The sequence below is a fragment of the Rhipicephalus sanguineus genome, chromosome 4 (genome assembly GCF_013339695.2).
Source record: "Rhipicephalus sanguineus isolate Rsan-2018 chromosome 4, BIME_Rsan_1.4, whole genome shotgun sequence".
NCBI classification, from domain to species: Eukaryota; Metazoa; Arthropoda; class Arachnida; order Ixodida; family Ixodidae; genus Rhipicephalus; species Rhipicephalus sanguineus.
Window position 1 is genome coordinate 29897469 of NC_051179.1, and position 22265 is coordinate 29919733.

Sequence of the window (22265 nt, forward strand, 5' to 3'; positions counted from 1 at the left end):
GACCGGTTCCAGTTGAGTGGCTTTTGGGAGAGCAGTCGCTCGCCGTGTTATGCTAACACGGCCAGACAATACAGACAATACAATAGATAGATAGATAGATAGATAGATAGATAGATAGATAGATAGATAGATAGATAGATATAGATAGATAGATAGATAGATAGATAGATAGATAGATAGATAGATAGATAGATAGATAGATAGATAGATAGATAGATAGATAGATAGATAGATAGATAGATAGATAGATAGATAGATAGATAGATAGATAGATAGATAGATAGATAGATAGATAGATAGATAGATAGATAGATAGATAGATAGATAGATAGATAGATAGATAGATAGCGGAAACAGACGTGCCGACGGACGGACGGATAGCAATAGTCATTCTTCGTTAGGTTAACAATAGCAATAGCCACTCTTTGAGTATACTTTGTACAAAGCGACGTTCTCCGCGAAAACAGCGATACAGCTGTACAAAGGAACAACAAATACAAAAGAACAGTCTCCGTGCCGGCAGACGCCGTTACTGCCTAGCACAAGGCGTACACAAAAAAGAAGCAATCACCGCTCGTCGTTGCCAGCGCTTTCTCTCAGTCTCTTCTTCTTCCACCGAAACGCGTGCAATGGTGCTACAGTGTCCATTCATGCAGCATTAACGGTCATGTAACGCTGAATGCTGCAGCATTTAGCGTTACATGACCGACGAGACGCATAAACTATACGTAGCAAAAACGCGCTTCGCGAGAGCTTTACCACACGCAGCAGCTCCCTCCCCCTTCTGAGAAATGTCCGCTCAGAAAGCCATTAAAAAAGTCGCAATAAAAATTGATTCACGCATAAACTGACGTCACAAAGTGACGTCATTTGGTTTTCAAATGCATTTCGCGCTCGCGGGCTTTTCACGTCAATCGGTCGTCCAAAGGTTGTCATCGCTTTTCATCCGTGCTATCCGCCGTCGCTGGTGGCGTGTTCTCTAGAGCCCATCTCGAAGTTTCCGCGTATACGACCGGCTGTCAGTGCTCTTATCGTCAGCTTTCCTGACTTTTTTTTAAACATCGCGCTACTCTCTCTCTCTCTCTAGTTTGCCGACCCGTTTTTTTTTTCTTTAACAGTGTCCTTCCAGGCTTGCATCCAAACTCTGTAACGGGGAATGACGTGTGATCTCCGATATCTAACCGAAATAAACAGCAAGAAAATCAAGAGAACTAAAAAAAAAAGCAATAGTTGTACAGGCCGTGCGCTTCCTATCTTACGTTCACTTCCCGTTTACAGTTACTCGTTTCTAGTTCTTCGTTTGTGTTGTGTTGTTCTAGTCTCTTGTGTGAGTTAGATACTGAAGTGTTGTTCCTGCAACACGTTATATTGAAAGATTTCAGGGCGCATTAGATTTTTTCTGTGTTTTTTTTTGTCCACTGCCTCCCTTTCTGTTTAAATATTTCCTGCATTTCCATTTAACCTTCTCTTGTTAGACAGCGCTTGTGTCGTGTATATTCTTCTAGTCATGTGTCTTGTTTGCGCTGGTCATCATGAGCATATTACAAATCGCCCAATTTGCTACCTTACTACACTCCGTCTCAGAAGTTCCCTTCAGCACTATGAAGGCTACAGGGCCCCTTAGCCAATAGGAAGGGCGATTAGCCCCACCATGTGTATTCATCCGCTTCGCGTCGTCTGCTCAGCGTCTCCCTTGCGTCTGCGCGCGCGCATAGGGCGAGTAAAGCGAACAGACGACATCGCCGAAAAAAAAAAAATGGCTGCAGCCATCGCAGATGGCGCCCTCGCCTCGAATTTATCCGGCCGTCATCGTGCGCTGTGTGACCCGTAAGTTACAAGCTGACGCTAGTATTTGCTTTAGGTCAATGTGCTGACGCTTCGACAGCAGTGTATTCGTGTATATATATTACGCTAATTCTGTGAACCATTATCAAATTCCCGGCGCGTTGGGCTTAGCAGCCGTGTCTGAACAAGCAGCTGATCTCGCAAATAACGACCAAATGTACCTGATGCTTTGTCCTCGGCGTAAGATGGCACAAGGGCGATGGCTGATGTCACCATTTATTTGTTTCTGTCAGCGAAGTGGGCGAATAGCAAGCGCAAGTTCGGATCGAAGCGGGCGGGTGGTCGCGTCTGCTTGGACGCTGCCATGTTGATTTGTAACCACTGTTACCGGTGGTTACTGATACATCAATTAATGTCACGCGACATCAGTGCGAAGAAGAATAAAGATATCACGCATCGATGTGACGTAACACGTGCCAAACAAGCGCAGATGTATCAGCTCTGCCAACTGTAAGGTAATACAGATATTGCCTGTAAGGTAATATCTGGAACTATGTTTTGCTGCGCAAGCATGTAGCTTGCTTACCCCCCCCCCCCCCCCCCCCGCGTAGCCATGGTAGCGCTGAACGGCAGTGGTGAGATGGAGTATAGAGTAGGTCAATCCAGCCTGACGGCTTGGTTGCGCAGTGTATGACAATCATACGCCGAACTGCATCCGTGCCTTTCTATGTACGTTCATCAAAATTATCAATGCTCAGTTCTCCTTAATTCCGACTTCACTCAGGTAGCTTACAGAACTTACCTTCCAGAATCCTTATTGTAGCGTTTCTTCAAGACGAACGAAATATTTGCATTTGTCGTAACTTTTACTCTTAAATTTTACAACAAATTTATTATTTGTATCGCTCAACGAAACGCCTCGCATTGTTTTTCATTTATGATTCCTCAAGGAAAACATCTTTCACTTTTCTTTCTTAGTATCTTTTCTAATGTTTAAATGAGGCTTGTGCGACCTTTCATAATTAGAACATTTCGACCCATATGCAAGGAACCCTGCTATGTGCCAGAGCGACCCGACGTCAAAAGGGAGAGCCGCTGCAGAAACATAGACTCGTTTCGCCGCCTATCGGCAGCTGAAGGAAAGAAACAGCGCGGATAACGAAGGCGCAGGACGTCCCCACGAGTGGAACCGCTTCGTGAAATACAAGAGGGCAAAAAAATCAGAAAAATAAAGTATATAAAGTAATAAGAACAAAAAAGCCAGATTTCCGCTGAGGCTAATGACGTCCGCGAAGAGCGTAAAGCTTATTAATGCAACTATCTCACAATTCCTCACACTTCACCGAGAATGCAGCGCCATAGCCACTGAACCTACTGCCGGCACATGATTTGATATTCGCCTCATGTTAGACGTGTTAATTTGAGGCAGTCGTCAATTAACCTTCACATCCACGTCCACACTTACACAATGAAACCAACTATCCAAAAGCACCACGAAATACTAATCAAACAGTATCGTAAGCTAACCCAGGTTCAACCTCCGGATCAGGACATTCTTATCGACGACATTCACCAGGGAACTCTCCAGGGCCCATCTCAGGATCAAAACATTTCTATTTAACTTTGCATTCTTTTTTTTGTTGTTGTTGTTGAAAACCAGTGTAGATTTGCGATGTGTTTATATGTATGATAATGTACACTGTCAATTTTTATGAAAGGGAACACGCGAGCGCGTGGCCCGCGAGCTCCGGCGGCTGCTTGCAGCGCCTTCAGGCGTGCGCGAGAGCAACCACGGTATCTTTTCGCGTCATCTAGTGGAGAATAAAACAACCAGTCATGGGGTAATATGCAACCAGCTGCAAGATTGCAACCCCCTCCCCCTTCAAGCCGATTACGCAAGAGGCCGGGCCAGCGGCGTGTCGTCTGCTGCTCGTAAACTGCGTTTGGCACGAGGGCGCAATCGAAACGCGGAAGCTCTGTCGCTTGGCTTTCGCGCGTTACACTTCGGCCGATTTAGATTTAAGCGACAGCGGTCCAGGCAGGTAAATTTTCGTTGCTGGTTTCCGGTTTTCAAATCTCGCATCGAATTCTGTCGAAAACTTTTTCTGAGTAGAATCCCACTTAGCCGTGAACGTGTCACCTGTCGTTACAAAATGTACTGGCAAGTCTGCGCTTGATGCTTTAAAGTCACGCATAGTGACTTCCGCCGGGTTTGTGTTGAGAGCGCGAAATGGCGCTGCATAGCAAACAGAAGGAGAAAAGGCTTTGTCATGGTTGTAAAGATCTCGATCGATAATTATCACTAACATAAATGACGTGAGCATGAAACATGAAAAAAATTCAATGAGTTTATTGAAATTGGAAAAACGTCGTCTTGCTTTTGACCCCCACATAAAAAGTAAAAACACATTATGACAATTGTTAATACCGCGTGGCGTCACCATTTGCGGCCATAACAGCTGCCATTCTAGCTGGTAGGGATTGATAAAGAGCGGCCGTTAGGGACGTGTCCCTTCTCAGCTTCTCCCACTCCTCCTTAATGACAACCCAGAGGTCGCCCGCCGAGAGTCCATGCAGGGACTGGCCCGCCAGCGCGCTTTTCGAAAGTCCCCAGAAGTTCTCGATGGTGTTAAGATCTGGAGACTGGGGAGGCCAAACCCGGCGGAAGTCACTATACATGACTTTTAAGCATCGAGCGCAGACTTGCCAGTACATTTTGTGACGACAGGTGACACGTAAGTCGGATTCTACTCAGAAAAATGTTTTCGACAGCATTCGATGCGAGATTTGAAAACCGGAAACCAGCAACGAAAATTTACCTGACTGAACCGCTGTCGCTTAAATCTAAATCGGCCGAAGTGTAACGCGCGAAAGCCAAGCGACAGAGCTTCCGCGTTTCGATTGCGCCCGCGTGCCAAACGCAGTTTACGAGCAGCAGACGACACGCCGCTGGCCTGGCCTCTTGCGTAATCGGCTTGAAGGGGGAGGGGGTTGCAATCTTGCAGCTGGTTGCATATTACCCCATGACTGGTTGTTTTATTCTCCACTAGATGACGCGAAAAGATACCGTGGTTGCTCTCGCGCACGCCTGAAGGCGCTGCAAGCAGCCGCCGGAGCTCGCGGGCCACGCGCTCGCGTGTTCCCTTTCATAAAAATTGACAGTGTACCTTTCATCCGGCTTCGTCAAACTGGCGGAGTTTGCTCGCGGCAATGATTTGCACGACCGGTCGTCGGTTTTTGTTTTTTTTTATTTATATTTCTTGTGTATCTGCATATGGGAGCTACTAGCCGGACCGCTTCTTACACACACAACTGTTCTGAGCAAAAGATTGTCACTCACAACGAGCAAATCAAAAGGAAGATCTCACGAGATAACATTTTTTTTTTCGGAAAACAGCGCGAAACAAAAAAAAACACAGTTGATCCCTCCGTCATAGGAATCGGAATAACACGAAATTAAAGCGTGCCCTTGCAGAAGTAACTGAATCTTTACTGTACATTGATATAAGAGAGTTTGCACAATGTATATTGACGTCTGGCAGCTAGTGGCGCCGTTTAACGTGTATGCACCCACTTTGATGATTGGTGGTACATCTCCATCCCGACGACTAACGTCCATGTTAAATGATTAAACAAACCCTTGTGGTAGCTGTAGTAGTTAACGGTGAAAGCGTAATCAGAGGTGTGATAGCCAGAAGAGCGTCGTACATTGGACGCAGAACTTGGTCGCCATCCCGCGGCATGTTAAAATGTGATTGAACACCACGGCCGGACTAGAGGGAAACGCAAAGCGCGTCGTGCCGCCCCGGTATAGCCCGGCCGCGGTTTTAGGGGCGAAGCTCCTTAAGGCGGCACCCGTTCGTCCCTCGTAATCGTCGTGATCGTAGTAGTGAGTAACATGTCTTACGCTTTGACCTCCAAGGTGGTGCCGGTGGGAGATTTCTCCTGTGCGTTGTTGAACAATAAAAAATTCGCAGCGTGCGCGTTAACTAAAAGCCGAATTCTTCTGTCTCTCATTCCCCATTAGCAGCCATTGGCATGTTCCAGTAGGAAACGTTAGTAGAAGTAGAAGTGTAAGTGTTAGCTAAAAGCCGACTTCTTCTGTCTCTCATTGCCATTAGCAGCCATTGTTTACCTCCAAGGTAGTGCCTGGTGAGATTTCTCCTGTGCGTGATTAAACAATAAAAATTTTGTTCAAAACGCCGTTGATTGATGAAATAAACCAACGAAAGACGCCAGATGTTTTGTAAAAGCAGAACGAAAGAACGCCAGATGTTTTTCTTAAAGTGTAGTAGTAGTAGTTGTATTTAGCCACCTCGCCCGATCGTCAACGGGCGAGGTGGACCGGCAACGGCGCGAGGACCCTGCCGTACGAGAGTTAAATCACACTAAAAGACATACTTTGCGGGCGATACACTCTAGTGAGCTTTCAACTTTTCGTCTTAATGTACATGATAAAGAAATTATTTCTACGAAAAACGCAAGGCACACCTTGAGCAATATGTTTGGTTTTGGGACGCTAAATGGAACCATGAGGCGATGCGAAGCCGGAGCACTTGCACGATCGCGTTCCGTTGGCTTTCGTTGGGCATGCTACCGACCTCGCGTCGTGGAACGCGCGTCCTGTCTTCCCTCTAGCCTTGCCTTTAATTCGCACAGGGCGAGCGGGGAATGCGGTCGCTCTTGGCGCTCTTTCGCTCGGGAGCGGACTTCTTCCTTGCATTTCACCGATCACAAGTGATAATGAAGGGACCACGTAAACCAACAGTACAATAAAAGTTTGATGTTTAATATACACACGATGTTTCACACTCTTTATATTATGTACTGGGCGCATTTCACGGAAGAGTTTCACGGTTTACAGATGATTCCCTCCGTAGCTTCGCCCCACTCATCATCATTCACCCCGTGGATATGCTGTGATTTTTTCTCGGGGCGAGCGCGTGAGCATGGAACGCGGTGTTACAGCCAGGTGAGGCAGGCGCGCGTCGCAGAGCTATTTTTGGCTTGGATTAGCGTGAGGCTGACCGAGGCCGACGCTTTTACGACGCTTGGGCAAAGGTCGCCACCTCGCGGTGTGTTAAGGCATTGACAAAATTCAACTTCTATTGAAAACGCGCCGAATGGGACGGACGCGTAACGCAATGCAGATGCTAGTCGCGGAGACCACAGCAATGATGAATTACTTTACCTCACCACTCCCAGAGGTCAACACCACCCAGCCGACCGCGAGAGTGGTAGATATAAAACGCGCGCTCGTAAAGCCTCCAGAGTCTTTGACCGTGGCGCAGTGGATAGCGTGCCCGGCATCTGTTGTTGCGGACCGAGCGGTCGTGGGTTCGATGCCCGTTGACGGTACCTTTTTTTGTTTGCCATGTGATTGCGTCTATTTTTTTCGACGTCATTTCCGTGACGGAAATACGTCAGTGAAGTCTGGACCCCGGCATAAAACACTTTCGTGTTAAAAAAACGAGCCTACAAAGACAGACAGGACCATGCGCTTTCTTGTCTCATTTTTCCTTTTCGCACTGTTTCCAGCAGTAAAATCATAGCAGCAAGGTCAAGCCTAGACTCATCAATTTTTAATTTTTTTTTCGTCAGCCATCGCCGCAGCAGTTTCCGTCTCTTTTATTCTCCCGAGCGGCTGCCGTCGACATGCTTGGTGTCGTTTGGAGCGAGCAGAAGGCCGGTCTTCATAACGGCGATGCCCGTTGCAGCAGATGCGATGCTCTTCTCCGTAACGCTGTAACCCAGCTGCCTAAGCAGGTGCGCCTGCAACAGTTACGCCTCGTGCTGAAACGCCACGGTACGCACACATTTGGCAGGACTTAGTCTAATGACAAGAAGATGAGCTAGCTGAGAGGGTTTCATCATAAAAGAAGGTGTAAGACGTGCAGACGCGGTGTTTGTGTTGTCCGGTTGTTTTCCGTGTATGCACAGCTTACCTTGTTTTGTGATGGCCTAAAATTTAATGACGCCTATATGCGTACGCGTCAACGGGGTCTCTTCCTCGTTACCGCACCACCTACAACTAACGAGAACTCTCCTTTCATTTGCCATCCATTGTAAATGAATTTTTCTAATTTACTACACACCGGCAGTTATGCCAGTGTTGTACACAGCCCTCGCGTAGTAATGCTTGGAATGGCGCACAGATGTCTTGTTTGTGCAATCTTTAGCCTAAGTTGTTCTTATTGCATTCTATTTATACCTTGCCATCTGTATGCGATATCATTTTCGGTGAAACTCTTATACTCCTAATGAGAACTAACAGACAATAATGCCACGGAAGGTATAGGGGTTGCTATTTGTAGTAATTAGGATATAAATGTGAAGAAAGTAAAGTGGACGAAATGATAACTTGCCGCCGGCAGGGACCGAACCTGCGACCTTCGAATAACGCGTCCGATGCTCTAACGGTCCCTGCCGGCGGCGAGTTATCTTTTCGTCCACTTTACTTTCTTCGCATTTATATCCTAATTACTACAAAAATAGCATCCCCTATACCTTCCGTGGCATTATTGTCTGTTATTTCTCATTAATATTGTGTCTAACAAATAAAAACGAGCCCTTAAAAGTCATCTTCTTTCCTTCTTATACTCCTCATTGTATGCGAAACATGTTATATTTCAGGTTTACAAAATGTTATTTTCTTGTTGTTTTTTTTTCTTTTTTGCGGTTGGAGTTCTTTTATTTATATCGTGAAGTTGTTTTCGCTGTATTAAACATTTGACGCGAATCCTACTGTATGCTATGTTTATTACTTGATGTCATCCCTTCTGAAACTCTTGCAGTATTACTCACGTATGTTGCAATCTGATATACATATTCGCGCTGTGATCGTCGTATGCTGCCGGTGTAAGGGGTCTTCAGAGACTCAGTCAAGCTTCTTATAGAGCAGCGTTTAACCCTGAAGACCATCTCGAATTTTTTGGTGAAATAAACATGATTGATTGATTGATTGATTGATTGATTGATTGATTGATTGATTGATTGATTGATTGATTGATTGATTGATTGATTGATTGATTGATTGATTGTAGATAAGCGTATGTGGCGCTAGTGGCTACGTAAGTTTCAGTGTACAACCGCGCATCAACCAGTATTATAAGGACAGCGCCTGCCCGAACGTTGTCAAAACCAGTGGCAAAACTTATCCTCAAGAGCAAAGACGTGGCGCTGAGGTGAAATTCTCCCGAGTCCTGAATAAATCTCAGGGAGTTGCTGAAAGGAGCTATAAGGCGAAGGATTTCCCTGAATTACAGAAACAGATCTCTCAGGCTCTTTTGCCGACTGCATATAAGTCAAGGATGATCGCGGGCGTTCGTACGAGTTGAGCAGAGAATTACGATAAAGGGGCGAAAGAAAGCGCCTAGCTGAAGCTTCAACGCCAAGGAAATTTGAGTGAACTTCTACATACGCAGATGACATCGTCTGGCAATCCTCACAGAAAGATTCCCACATAAATTTCTTTGCTGTAGACTAGCCGCTACAATACACTTCACTCCTTTCTAGAACGTGATTGTATCTCTCGGACTATCACAGCGTGTCTATAGACGATTTTACGTAAGACATACGGGCGCTACCGCCTTGGGCTGTTATACTAATGTTTTATTTTTATGCATCGCGACGTGAATTAATAAGGCCATGAAACGTCGAATGAACCAATCGCACCGTTTTCATGCGTATGCGTCTACTTTAGGACTGTTCCTTCAGTTGTTACATCTACAAAACAGTTAAGTTAACAGCCCAATATGGCGGCACAGAAACCCATCCGTGAAATAGTCTATAACAGCCGGCGACGTCGTTTCGAGATGATGCGCAGTATAGACGAATTTAGCGACAAATTTAGTACAGTGGTCTGGGAACGACGCGTGTGACACAGAAGAAGCACGGTTAAGGACACGCGCACAATGTCATGCAGTGAATATGTGAAGCTTGACGTGAACCAGGCCGTCGTAGCGCATGCGCATACCGGGTCAAAATGCGCCGACTTGGGCTCCGCGAAGACCGCGTTAGGCGTGGTAGATCGAAACGTGGGCTGCACGCGCGTGTCGTTCCACACGCAGTAAGGCAGCGCGAACATGCGAAGGCAGGTGATGAGCTGCAATTAACAGGCGTAGTGATTAGCAAAATCAGTCCCCCTTGAAGACGCGGCTCAAGAGAAGCCAAGACGCATTGCCACGATCGGTTGCTCAAACAGTGATGCGTAATATAATTGCTGGGGTGTTACGTGCCGAAACAACGACCTGATTATGACACACGCCATAGCTATAGTGGAGGGCTCCGGAAGTTTCGACCACCTGAGGTTCTTTAACGCGCACCTAAATCTGAGCACACGGGCCTCTAGCATTCATCTCCATCGAAATGCTGATTGAACATAAAATAATTTGAATAAGGTAATTGGACATGAACTAATAACTCATCTTCTATATTTCCTTCTTTCTTCCACAAACCCTCAACCCCCGCCTAATAATCACTCTTTTTGCAATTCTTTGGCAGCGGGAAAGTTCAAGTTCATTTCGGGCTTCTAATAAACCTATGCGTGACCTGACGAAGTGTTTAGTCATATTAACCAGTAAACATCTGACGAAGTGGTTTTAGTCATAGAACTGGTTCTAGACGTATAGTCGCCGGTTATGTCATTTTTTAAATTTTCACCTGTGCCACGGCCGAGATGGCGGGAAGTCCTCCGCTGCCACCAAAGGCACCCACCAGCGCAGAAGGCGTGGCGGCTACGGTTATGACGCTGGGAACCATGGACGTCATGGGTCGCTTGCCGGGAGCCAGCTTGTTCGCCGTCGATGGGTCCAGTCCGAAGGGCTTTCCAGTCTTAGCGAAGGCGTCCATGTAATTGTTGAGCAGCAGACCCGAAGAGGTCTCGAAGCCGCTCCCGAAACTGTGTCAATGAGTTACGCAGAGAGCACAATCGATGAGGCCTGCTTTATGATTTTAAAGAGAAAACCTTAGATGCCTCATAAAACAGTAAAACTGGCCGTCGGCGTCAGCGCGAGTGATGCTAAAAATCATCATGTGGTGACGTCACCATACACGTCATCATGACGCCACAAACCGCCAAAATTTGTGACATTATAAATGACGTCACCATGACGCCGCTATGGCGTCACATGACGTCATCACCTGACCTCGTTGCTTGGTCAAAGATGGGCAGATCACTGAGGCACTGCAAGACCACCTGAGGTGCAGAAAGCTAGCAATGCCTCCGATCCCGGAGGCAGTGCAAAACAACGTTTGTTGCAGGAGAAATTCAGGTGGAGCGGGGGATGTATCAATATCATCATCATCACCATCATCATCATCAGCCTGTCTACGCCCACTGCAGGGCAAAGGCCTCTCCCATGTTCCGCCAATCAACCCGGTCCTGTGCTTTCTGCTGCCACGTTATACCTACAAACTTCTTAATCTCATCTACCCACCTAATTTTCTGTCTCCCCCTCACGCGTTTGCCATCTCTTGGAATCCAGTCAGTTACCCTTAATGACCACCGGTTATCCTGCCGACGTGCTACGTGCCCGGCCCATATCCATTTCTTCTTCTTGATTTCAACTATGATGTCCTTAACCCCCGTTTGTTCCCTGACCCACTCTGCTCTCTTCTTGTCTCTTAAGGTTACACCTATCATTTTCCTTTCCATCGCTCGCTGCGTCGTCCTCAATTTAAGTTGAACCCTCTTTGTAAGTCTCCAGGTTTCTGCTCCGTAGGTAAGTACCGGTAAGATGCAGCTGTTATATACCTTCCTCTTGAGGGATAGTGGTAAATTACCATTCATGATTTGATAATGCTTGCCGAATGACCCCCAACCCATCCTTATTCTTCTAGTTATTTCGCTCTCATGGTTCGGCTCCGCGGTTACTACCTGTCCTAAGTAGACGTACTCCTTTACAACTTCCAGTGTCTTGCCACCTATCGCAAAGCGCTGTTCTCTGCCAAGATTGTTCCACATTACTTTAGTTTTATGCATATTAATTTTCAGACCTACTCTTCTACTTTCCGTATCCAGTTCAGTAATCATGAGCTGTAATTCGTCTCCCGCGTTACTCATCAATGCAATGTCATCAGCGAATCGCAGGTTACTGAGATACTCTCCATTAACTCTTATCCCTAATTCTTCCCAATCTAGGGCCCTGAAAACCTCCTGTAAACACGCGGTGAATAACATTGGAGAGATCGTGTCTCCCTGCCGTACGCCCTTCTTTATTGGGATTCTCTCGCTTTCTTTATGGACGACTATAGTGGCTGTGGATCCGCTGTAGATTTCTTCCATTATGTTTATATAGGCTTCGTCGATGCCCTGATTCCGCAGTGCCTGCATGACTGCTGATGTCTCCACCGAATCAAATGCCTTCTCGTAATCTATGAACGCTATGTATAGGGGTTGGTTGTATTCCGCGCATTTCTCTATCACCTGGTTGATAGTATGAATATGGTCTATTGTTGAGAAGCCTGTACGAAATCCTGCCTGGTCCCTTGGTTGATTGAACTCTAATGTCGTATTAATTCTGTTAGCAATTACTTTTGTAAATAGCTTGTAGACAACGGACAGTAAGCTTATGGGCCTGTAATTTTTCAGGTCCTTGACGTCCCCTTTCTTATGGATCAAGATGATGTTGGCATTCTTCCAAGATTCTGGTATCCTCCCCGTCGAGAGACATTTCGTATGCAGGGTGGCCAGTTTTTCTAACATAATCTCTCCACCGTCTTTCAACAGGTCTGATGTTACCTGATCCTCACCAGCTGCTTTGCCTCTTTGCATTCCCTTTAGGGCTTTCTTTACTTCTCCTGTCAATACTGGTGGGATGTCAGATTCCTCTGCGCTATTACTGCTTCTTACGTTATCATCCTGACTGTCTCGGCTGCTGTACAGATCTCTGTAGAACTTCCGCTACCTCAACTATTCTATCCATATTGTTTGTGACCTTGCCTTCCTTGTCCCTTAATGCATACATCTGATTTTTGCCTATGCACAGTGTTTTCTTCATAGCTTTGAGGCTTCTTCCGTTCTTTAGAGCATGCTCAATTCTCTCCATATTATACTTTCTTATGTCGGCTACTTTACGCCTATTGATTAGCTTCGAAAGCTCCGCCAGCTCTATTTTGTCTGTTGCACTTGAGGCTTTCATAGCTTGACGTTTCTTAATGAGGTTTTTCGTCTCTTGGGATAGCTTACCAGTGTCATGTCTAACGACTGTATCCCCGACTTCCACTGCACACTCCTTAATGATACTTGTCAGATTATCATTTATTGCGTCAACGCTAAGGTCGGTTTCCTCGAGTACCTATTCTGAAGTGAAATTCTGAATTCCTGTACTTTCCCTCTCAGAGCTAGTTCATTAATCGGCTTCTTGCGTATCAGTTTCTGCCGTTCCTTCCTCACGTCTAGTTGAATTCTAGATCTTACCATTCTATGGTCACTGCATCGGATCTTGTTAACTACTTCGACATCCTGTACAATGCCCGGGTGGCCGCACATTATGAAGTCTATTTCATTTTTAGTTTCGCCATTAGGACTCCTCCACGTCCACTTACGAGTAGCCCGTTTTCTGTAAAAGGTATTCAAGATGCGTAAATTATTGCGTTCTGCAAACTCTACTAGTAACTCCCCTCTGGCGTTTCTAGAGCCGATGCCATATTCCCCAACTCCATGATCTCCAGCCTGCTTCTTGCCTACCTTTGCATTAAAGTCGCCCATCACTACAGTATACTGTGTCTTTACCTTACTCATTGCTATCAATATAATCGATGAGAAAAAGAATGAAGATGGCGTTCGCTTTCTAGCATAAGGAACTCTGTGACTTCTTTTTTTTACGCAAGACATAGGGCAAAGCATGCAATTACACGTCGTATCGTCCATATAGTATATATCACGAAGAGGGCCGTAATAATTTTATTATATGCATGACAAGGAAACACAAAGTACTGAGAATCCTTTTTGAACAAGTAGGCATTTGAATGTTAGAAGACGTAAGAACTTAGCTCATATTTGTTGTAGGTATAGGGAACTTGGCATTTGCTCCTTCAAAGTAGGAGTTAAAATTAGGTCATTGTTTTGCAGGGCATATGAGCTGTAGCTTATTACTTCATAGTAAAAATTTAAAATACGCGTTACTTCGCCATCTTGTTAAGTTCTAGTCGAATTGGTATGGTCGATCTGGTATTGAAAGTTGGCTGATGTGGCACTGATTCGTCTTTTCAAACATTTCTAAGCATCGCAAAAAGACTGTACAAGCACTACCTTCTCTGCCCTTTGTGTGCGTTCTTTTTTTACGCTCCTTAGAATTTTTCCTAAATATGAATTTATAATCAAGGCACGAATCTCGGTAATATGTACGAAACGGAAAACAACGATTATCATGCACGGTATGCCGACGAGCTACACTTTACACGTTAGGACAGGTTTGGTTAAGCGAGTCAAAAACGTGGTATTCAAAAGCGTGCATTCGTTCTCGATCGCTCTACATTTTGCTGCCCGCGCATATTACGTCGCTAGGCACCAACTCACATGCCGTTGAGCCCGGACGTGATGGACACAGCGTCGCCGCTGGGCGCCACAATGGTGAGCTGCGCGCCACCAAAGTCCTCCTCGGGGGAATGCTTGATACCGTAGCTTTGCGCCGATGCCAGGGGCTTCGCCTTGTCGCGGTTTTGATCGGCGAATCCGATTGCTTCGGTCACCATATCGGCCTGCTTCTGTAATACGGAGACAAATAGGGCCTCCTTTAGCACTAGTTAGTGTACAACTCGCACGGTCCATCATGCATTTGCCTAAGATGACTCGAAGGCGAAAGCCATCTTTTCTTTGTTCTTAGTCAATCGTATTCATTATTAATTTATTTTTATTGTTAGTATTATTGTTATTAGCAATAGTAGTAGTAGTAGTAGTAGTAGTAGTAGTAGTAGTAGTAGTAGTAGTAGTAGTAGTAGTAATCAGACATCCGTGTGATCATTATCGTTGTCATTATCAATCACCATCTCATTATTTTGATCTGTGTATTGTGAGTGCATGTATATTAAAACCGATTGATTGATTGATTGATTGATTGATTGATTGATTGATTGATTGATTGATTGATTGATTGATTGATTGATTGATTGATTGATTGATTGATTGATTGATTGATCACGTGTTTAAGACCTACTCACATTTTTTACGGCTTCATCGTCTCCAAGCTCCGGCTTCCTTGCCAAAGCGAATTTCAAATCCTCTACGAAACTTTGGAAATGAAAGGAACGAAAAATGCGTCAATACAGACATTCACGAAGTATTTTACGATCGTTTATCGAGACAATCTCATCGGGAATATATATTTTTATACATTTATTTCCTTATATCCATCTTTCTTACGTAACAGAGGGACAGATGTACGTACGCACACACTGTTTTCTCGTAGAGTAGGCTCAGAAATGCTAACGCATTTAAAATGTATGAATGCGATTGTCGCGGCCGGACTTCGGGTCATATAGACTTCGCGCTCAGCGGCACCACGTCATAGCCAATACGTTTAATCAACCATCTTGCCGCCGTTATGAAGGGATAAAAAGGCTAAAACTGACTGTTGTCGATGTAAACGGAGACTCCATCACGCTCCCTCAGCGTGGTGAAGACGCGCTGGCTTGCACGTGGGACATTAATAAATGACTTTTATTCCGCATGAGAAATCCTCGAACGGGGGTTGTCGCTGCAGCCGACGTTTCGACAAGAGGTCTTGTCTTCTTTGAGGCAGAACCTTGAAGGAAGGCAAGACCTCTTGTCTAAACGCCGGCTCCTGCGACATGTGCACCTCCTGTTCGAGGATTTTTCATCTCTTCAAGCTTTCATCCTCTCCTGAACTTCAGCCTTGTGTCTATTCCGCCTGTGGTTCGAACATACAGGGCATCGGCGATAGACGCCCGTAATTCCAATTTCTCCGTTGGAACACTTCTTAACGTTTTTATTTACGCTCATTCGGTACAGGTATCGCGGCGCTGACATGTGCAGACGGGTGCACCGTTAAAGGTAACAACAGTGCGCAGGACATGTCCCGACTTCGCTCTGTAGCAAAGTGACGTATATATCTGCATAAGAATACTCGTGGTTGACAGCCTCCTTTCAACGGTCTCGTGCAGCGCGCGGCCAATGTTCCTACATCCACTTGCAGTCAGGGGGCCAGCAACATGAAAGGTCTATACAAACATATACATATGCAAACGAACGCACGAACATACATAAAGTATGGTTGACCCCTTCCCCCGAAATAAAATTTCTGGCTACGTTACTGCAATGTATGTGTGAGTGTGTGGAGGCGGGAAGGGATGTGAACGTGCGTGTTCTCTTCGCGACCAAGGCAGACAGTTCAACTTCGTCGTTATTAACGTATATCGAGGCGCTACAAACTGAAATATTATTCAGTGAATACGATATTGCGATAACATACACATTCATAGCGCGCGATAAAGGTGACCTGATGTATGACGGCCCACTCACTTGTGCATCCTCTTAGGAGACATGGCGGGAAACGTGTGCGTGTTGTCAGCCGCTTCCAAAGACAGCACTCTGTGATGGAACATAAAGTGAGCTGAGGTGAAACGTGCGTGCACACCTTGTGTTAGCATTTGCCAGACTCTTATACCGTAGCTTACGTTGTGCTCAATATGTATCCTATAAGTCATTGGACATTATCGTATTTTCTCGCGTATAACCCGCCTTTTTATATATCCGGCAACCCCGACAACAAACCGCGAAAAAAATAAAATTTCAAGAAGAACCCCGCGTATTTTGGTGAAGCTGCCTCCCTTGCATTACCGAGAGGCAACGCCGTGAAGCCAACTTGCGCACTGAAATTCGCGTGTAACTCGCACCCCGTCTTTAGCTCCGAATTTTTTGTATATATACTACGCGGGCTATACGCGAGAAAATAAGATATATGCTCCACGACAAAATTTTTCAGATCACGAGATCGGAGACAATCAACGTTACGTTTTCGAGCTATTTGTGAACGCACAGAGATTGAAACAATGCAACTTTGTGTTGTTTACGTGTGCTGTTATAATATAGGCTGGGAAATCCATTTACCGGGTCCAAGGCTGCCTATATATGCAGCCTTTTTTTATCGCATTCTGTTGTCTGTAAACATTCTCGGATCAGTGTATCGACCGTTAAGCGTTATTGTATAAGCGGATTGCGCTGCGGGCATTTGAGGCTGGAGTGCACGTGAAACGGGTGCAGTGCGACTTACTTGACTTTTATCTGGTGGACGGCCACCGCTAGAACAACGCCGGCGCCTGGAATGGGTGCCGAGTGTATGTGCTGACCCTCCCCTATCTTGGCCGATACTGGATCCAGCCAGAGAGGCTTGTAGTCGGACAGGTCGCTTTTCTTGAGAGACCCGCCTGTGGATGAAAAGGGGAGCGGGAACCTGCTGATAGGCATCTTTTGCAGATTACGTATGCACGCCGCGACCCCCAACCATTGCAGATTCGGAACACCTCAAGATTATGACGTCATTTCTTCGTGGCTAAAACTATCCCTGTAACTGGTGTCTGAGTGACCTTCTTGACTTGAATGGCGAATAAGTAAAGGGGCAGCGATGGTCGCCGCAGTGGTCTAGGAAACTCTGCGTGCCTATAAATCGCTGTCCACAAGATAAAGAGTGGGGTGAGGGGTGGATTACTTAATCGCGTTGCTGCGGGGGGCGATCACCCCCCCCCCCCCCCACGCCTTTCGTCTGGATCCGCCACTGTCTTACAGTACATAAAGACGCACCAAGTTTACCTATAGCAAAGCTATGTTAGAATTCGGATGTACGTGGATGAGGACCAGCTTTCCCAATTATCGAAAAATTAACAACAATCCGCAATGATGGATTCCATGAAATAAAAAACCGACGGTCAAGGTAGCGACGCCAACTGTCTAGTATAACAGCGTTACCTGCACTTGAAATGTTCGTTTCGATCTCCTCGGCGAGTTCTTTTTCGTACAGGTACCCCGCGCCCTCTTCGGCCAGCTTGGTCAGCAGATCGGCGAGTTGCGTCTGCACGAGCTTGTCTCCGCTTTGCAGCAGGGCACCGGTCGCGCTGTTGGAGAATCGCTTCCTGCATCGCGACAGTGGGACACGTCGATCATGAGTTTCGTCCCCTTCGTAAAAGGGAATGCTTTGCGCTGATAGACTATCGCAACCACTTCTGCGTAGTTGCAACCGTATCATTAGCTGCGTCACCGTGCTCACCGCTTCGTCCGGCAAAACACCGCGGGCATGGGCGTGCGCAGGGTTCCTCATTAGGGGGGGGGGGGGGGGCAGAGCAGTTTTAACGCAGCATCCGCCCCCACCCTTCACCCGTTTCCCTTTGTGCCTATGACCACGCGTCCACGCCTGCGCATCGCACCGGCCTTGATAACAGCGAGTCAGCGACCGATAAAACGATTTTTCCCAGTGCTTCTAAGGAGCTTTGGATGTCATTGGAACCCACTACTCGGTCATGCGGACAACAGTTTTCGCTGTTTCTTTTTTTTTTTTTTAAATCAGACCTACAGTTATTTCAAATGTTGAGAATGGCGTTCTCGAATGTCTGGTACCTTCTTGTAAACGTATGGCACCTTCACAATGTCTGGTACTCTAGTAATGTCTTCTGGTACCTCTCGCAGTGGCTGATACCTTCTCGTTTTCTCGTACCTTCCGCTGTGGCCATGGCTCTGGCTAACACTAATTTTCTCAATTTTCGCGTGGCGCACCTGCTGAGATCGACACTATCGTGACGCCGGGCTACAGTGCCAATTCTGGTGACGTCACGCGCAGGTATGGCTAGTTGTGACAACGTCAGGTACCCGAAACATTCAAAATAGCCGCTTGCGGCGTCATCAACGGAGCGCAGCGGTCGTGGAAACGCCGCGATATCTTGCGCAAGCACGTGACGACAAGCTCATACCGTGTTATGACGTCAGGGTATAGTAAAAACCGAAACTCGCATTTAAAAGCGTATTGTGCACTTGAGGGATTGGCCTTTCATTTGATGAAAAAAAAAACGACGACTGAAGATTTTCGTGCCAGTACCCTTTTATAGTGGCCCTGCAACACTTTTCCGAGTAAGCATCGGATGGCTTCCGTAAAGGAGTTGATGCCTCAGACGAGCGGAGTTACAAGAATTTGTCGCACGCTTTAAGCGCTTTCTCTCTCCTTTCGTACCAGCCAGCATGCTGCAAGCCACGCGGTGTGTGTGGGTGGAGAAGGGGGGGGTAATCACAAGGGAGCAAGGAGCTACGTCCGTTCGTCAGCGCGCGTCATGACCCTGAGCACTCTCTTTTTAAGGCGAAAGCCTTTATTGTCTCATACTTGCATTTCGTCCGTCCGTTCCCTGGCACGGTGCCAGCTGTGGCCTCTCCCCTTCACACTCTCTCAGCAATCACGTGATGGCACAGCGGCACATAGCAACAGTTGCGCGTTGTTCCTTCCAACGCGCGTTGCACAACTGTTGCGCAACGCGCCGGCAGCGACCGTCCGTCAAAGCGCAACAGTTGCGCGTTGCTCCTTCCAGCGAGCGTTGCGCAACTGTTGCGCAACGCGACAACGGCGTCGAATGGCCACAGGCTTTAGTGTCCTTCAATTTTTGTTAGGTCGCTCGAGTCAGTGACTAGCGTACATGGGAGTGTGAAACACGAATACAACGGAGATAATTAGAATGATAATTGAGTTTGTTAATGATATTAAAAATGCAATATAAGGTTATGTGCTCCTTCTTTAATTTAGCGATAAGGCTGTCCGGTTTTAAATACATCTGCAGTTTAAGTGAATGGTTTTAAAATGAATTGTTAAATAAGCTTGTGTTACTCTTCCAGCTGAAAATAAGGAAGTCCTGCAGTTAGATTTATTAATCGGCTCCATCAGATGATGTGCTTCATTGTCCTCGCTTCGCACGCGCTGTACCAAAGTGTTCGTAGCGTCCTGCGTTGAAATAAACTCTTTCTAAGTAACAGTTCCGTACCATAGTCGGTTACAATCTAACAGTAAATACAAGCACCAACCACAGAACCGCAGCGCGCTTGTCAGTCACCTATGTAAGAGAGTCGTGCGAGCTGACTTCCTTTCGAATCGTACGCAACTATATTTGCAGCGAAAGTTGTTATGAGATCCCAACAACAGCCGATATTAAGGTGGAAGCCATTAATGTCTCATACTCGCGGCGTCCGACGTCCGTCCGTGCCTTGGAACGGTGCCAGCTGTGGCATCTCCCCCTCACACTCTCTCAGCAATCACGTGATGGCACAGCGGCGCATAGCAACAGTTGCGCAACGCGGCGGCGGCGTCCAGCGGCGGCGTCCGCCCATGCCCCCTCACACTCTCTCAGCAATCACGTGATGGCACAGCGGCGCGCGCGGCAACGCTCCTTCGTCCGACGTCTCGTTACAGCAGCCGAGTTAGTCGGTTGGCTCTTAAGCGGCCCGGTGATGATTCCACGACAAGCGGTTCGGAGAAGCGCCCCAAGAATGTGGATTCCCCCGATACCATGGCATAGTCAGTCGAATGGCCACAAGCTTTTGCCGAACACACTTTGGAATTTACAAACTGTTCTTTAAATTCTTTTTTCTTCGATCGCGCGGCTTACTTTCAATGTGATCGCGAGCGCGAGCGCGAGCGCGTGACGGCATCCTGCGGCCACTATGCAGCTAACGATGCTCATATCAGCCCATGGACACCGACTTAGTGTTTATGGCGTGGTCATTTGGGTTTTTGGCATCATTTGTCGAAAGAAGAGCGAGCGACTTTTAGCTGACTAAACGACTCACTCACTGCGAATTCCAGGACGCGTGCTGCGCTATAATGTTTGGCTCACGTGTTCTCGGGAGCCTCGACTACCGATCGGCAGGGTTTTCTGACCATGCTGAAAAAGTGTTGCAGGGCTGCTATAAAGGAAGCTCATCTGGAGTCAACTGACGGCGCTCCCTTACTCAGGCTCCAAGGATGATACAGTACCTCAGGGCAGGCGATAGATTGAGTACATTCTCGTTGTTAGCCAGGGCAGCGGCCAGGTTGGGTCCAATGGTGAAGCCTTCCTTTGCCAGGCGGATAGCTGGCTGAAAGACGTCCTTCCAGGGAAGCTTGCCCGTGTCGTTGTGCAGAGCCTGCATTCCTGCCAGTGCGCCTGGCACGATCGGAGCATTGGCACCTGGAAGGACATAACGCGTGAATGAAATGGACCTTAACAAAAACGCTAATCAGTTTACACGAAGTGTTTTTCTTTTATTTTCAAGAAGTTACGTTCTGACATATTCAGGGCAATAGATTTGAGGACCAAACTTCAATTTCTTTTAATTTGTTGCCTTGACTCTCAACGCTCGTATGTCATTGTGGCGTTGCACACTCTAAGAAAAAAAAGAGTCAAAAGAGGGTCATGGAACCGTGACTCTCTTCGGGCGTCCATGTGACCCCTTTTGGAAGGTACAGGCAGAGAAAAAGAGTTAGCAGTTCGGAAGGAGTCACTGGACGCTCCTGAAGCGCGCTTCGATTGGCTTCCGTCATGAAAGAGCCGCCGTATACGCCATACATATCGCGCGCTTGCCCTTTGGCGCCGTTGTGGCGCGTTGCTCGCCGACGGAGACGGGACTGGCGCCGGGGTGACGCGCCGCTACTGGCTTCTCTCTCAGTCGTCTCAGTCAGCCTCTGTCTCCTCGTCTATTGGAATGCGTTGCGTGGTTGCGTTGATAGCGCGGGTTGCGTGTCTTGGAAGTTTCGTCAGTTTCATGTTCATGCGCGTCTGCGGTGGTGTCGACGCCGGCTCCATGCACGAAGTGACGGTTGGAGGGCGGAATATTCATGGAGCTGCGGATACGGACAACGGGCGCCAGTTAACAGTGAGTGTACTGCTTTTGTAGGCACTAATTATACAGCTTTAGCTGGGCGTCTGCAGCCGCTCTGCGGAAGTTATCTGCCAGCCATTTCCAACAGCAGCCTGTGTCCGCGGGGCTGTTGCGGATGCCCAACTAAAGCTGCCAGTTAACGAGTTGCCACCGTTATGCGCGTTGCTCTACAAGCTCCTATAAAGTGAGCGATGCAAACAATCATCAAGAGTCATTTCTTGCTGATCGCACGTTGTGTCTGCACTATTGAAGGTGCAAGATGCCGTTTTGAGATGCACTTTAGTCTACTTCATAATAACATTTCCATCGACCTTGAGTGTGCTGCGTGCTTCCGCGCGTGGGAACGTGAAAAAAAAAAGAAAGCCTGTGTACAGAACGCTAACACGCACTATATATAATGGTTTTTGTTGGCTTAAAGACGATAGTTTGAGCTGCAGATATAGTACGGTGGCTTCCAGAACGTACGGTGTGGTCATTCAAGTTGGACACGCCTCGCCGGTAAGGCGAAAAAGCTAGAGACTTTCGACGGCACCCGTTGTTGCGGCCGCCGCCGTGCACTTTTTTCCTTCGTTACTGTTTGCTGTTTTCATGGTTTGCCAACATCTGCGATGACGCTATAACAGAATCAAGTGAG

General features: G+C 46.9%; 2 protein-coding genes across 2 annotated transcripts; both read right to left on the bottom strand.

Annotated features, from left to right (window-relative positions):
• Positions 1 to 7412: 7412 nt before the first annotated feature.
• On the bottom strand, positions 7413 to 16330 carry LOC119391108 (scoloptoxin SSD20). The gene is made up of 6 exons (XM_037658784.2): positions 16268 to 16330; positions 14947 to 15016; positions 14306 to 14493; positions 10447 to 10684; positions 9761 to 9889; positions 7413 to 7557 (listed from the first exon to the last, which is right to left on the bottom strand). The coding sequence occupies exons 1-6, from the start codon at positions 16288 to 16290 to the stop codon at positions 7414 to 7416; spliced, it is 792 nt and encodes a 263-aa protein (XP_037514712.2). The 5' UTR covers positions 16291 to 16330; the 3' UTR covers position 7413.
• A 684-nt stretch (positions 16331 to 17014) lies between these two features.
• LOC125758213 (scoloptoxin SSD14-like) lies at positions 17015 to 20935 on the bottom strand. Its single transcript, XM_049415155.1, has 3 exons — positions 20748 to 20935; positions 17711 to 17874; positions 17015 to 17172 (listed from the first exon to the last, which is right to left on the bottom strand). The coding sequence occupies exons 1-3, from the start codon at positions 20900 to 20902 to the stop codon at positions 17015 to 17017; spliced, it is 477 nt and encodes a 158-aa protein (XP_049271112.1). The 5' UTR covers positions 20903 to 20935.
• Positions 20936 to 22265: the final 1330 nt, after the last annotated feature.

What these genes read in the sequence shown, in the direction of transcription:
- LOC119391108 (XM_037658784.2), bottom strand. Translation starts at nt 16,290, where the DNA reads ATGTCTCCTAAGAGGATGCACAA. An exon ending in ACGTCCGGGCTCAACGGCAT is followed by an intron (nt 10,685 to 14,305) that starts GTGAGTTGGTGC and finishes TCATTGACACAG; the next exon opens with TTTCGGGAGCGGCTTCGAGA. An exon ending in CCATCTCGGCCGTGGCACAG is followed by an intron (nt 9,890 to 10,446) that starts GTGAAAATTTAA and finishes TGTTAATTGCAG; the next exon opens with CTCATCACCTGCCTTCGCAT.
- LOC125758213 (XM_049415155.1), bottom strand. Translation starts at nt 20,902, where the DNA reads ATGCAGGCTCTGCACAACGACACGGGCAAGCTTCCCTGGAAGGACGTC. An exon ending in AATCTATCGCCTGCCCTGAG is followed by an intron (nt 17,875 to 20,747) that starts GTACTGTATCAT and finishes GTCGCGATGCAG; the next exon opens with GAAGCGATTCTCCAACAGCG. An exon ending in AACGAACATTTCAAGTGCAG is followed by an intron (nt 17,173 to 17,710) that starts GTAACGCTGTTA and finishes TTTCATCCACAG; the next exon opens with GCGGGTCTCTCAAGAAAAGC.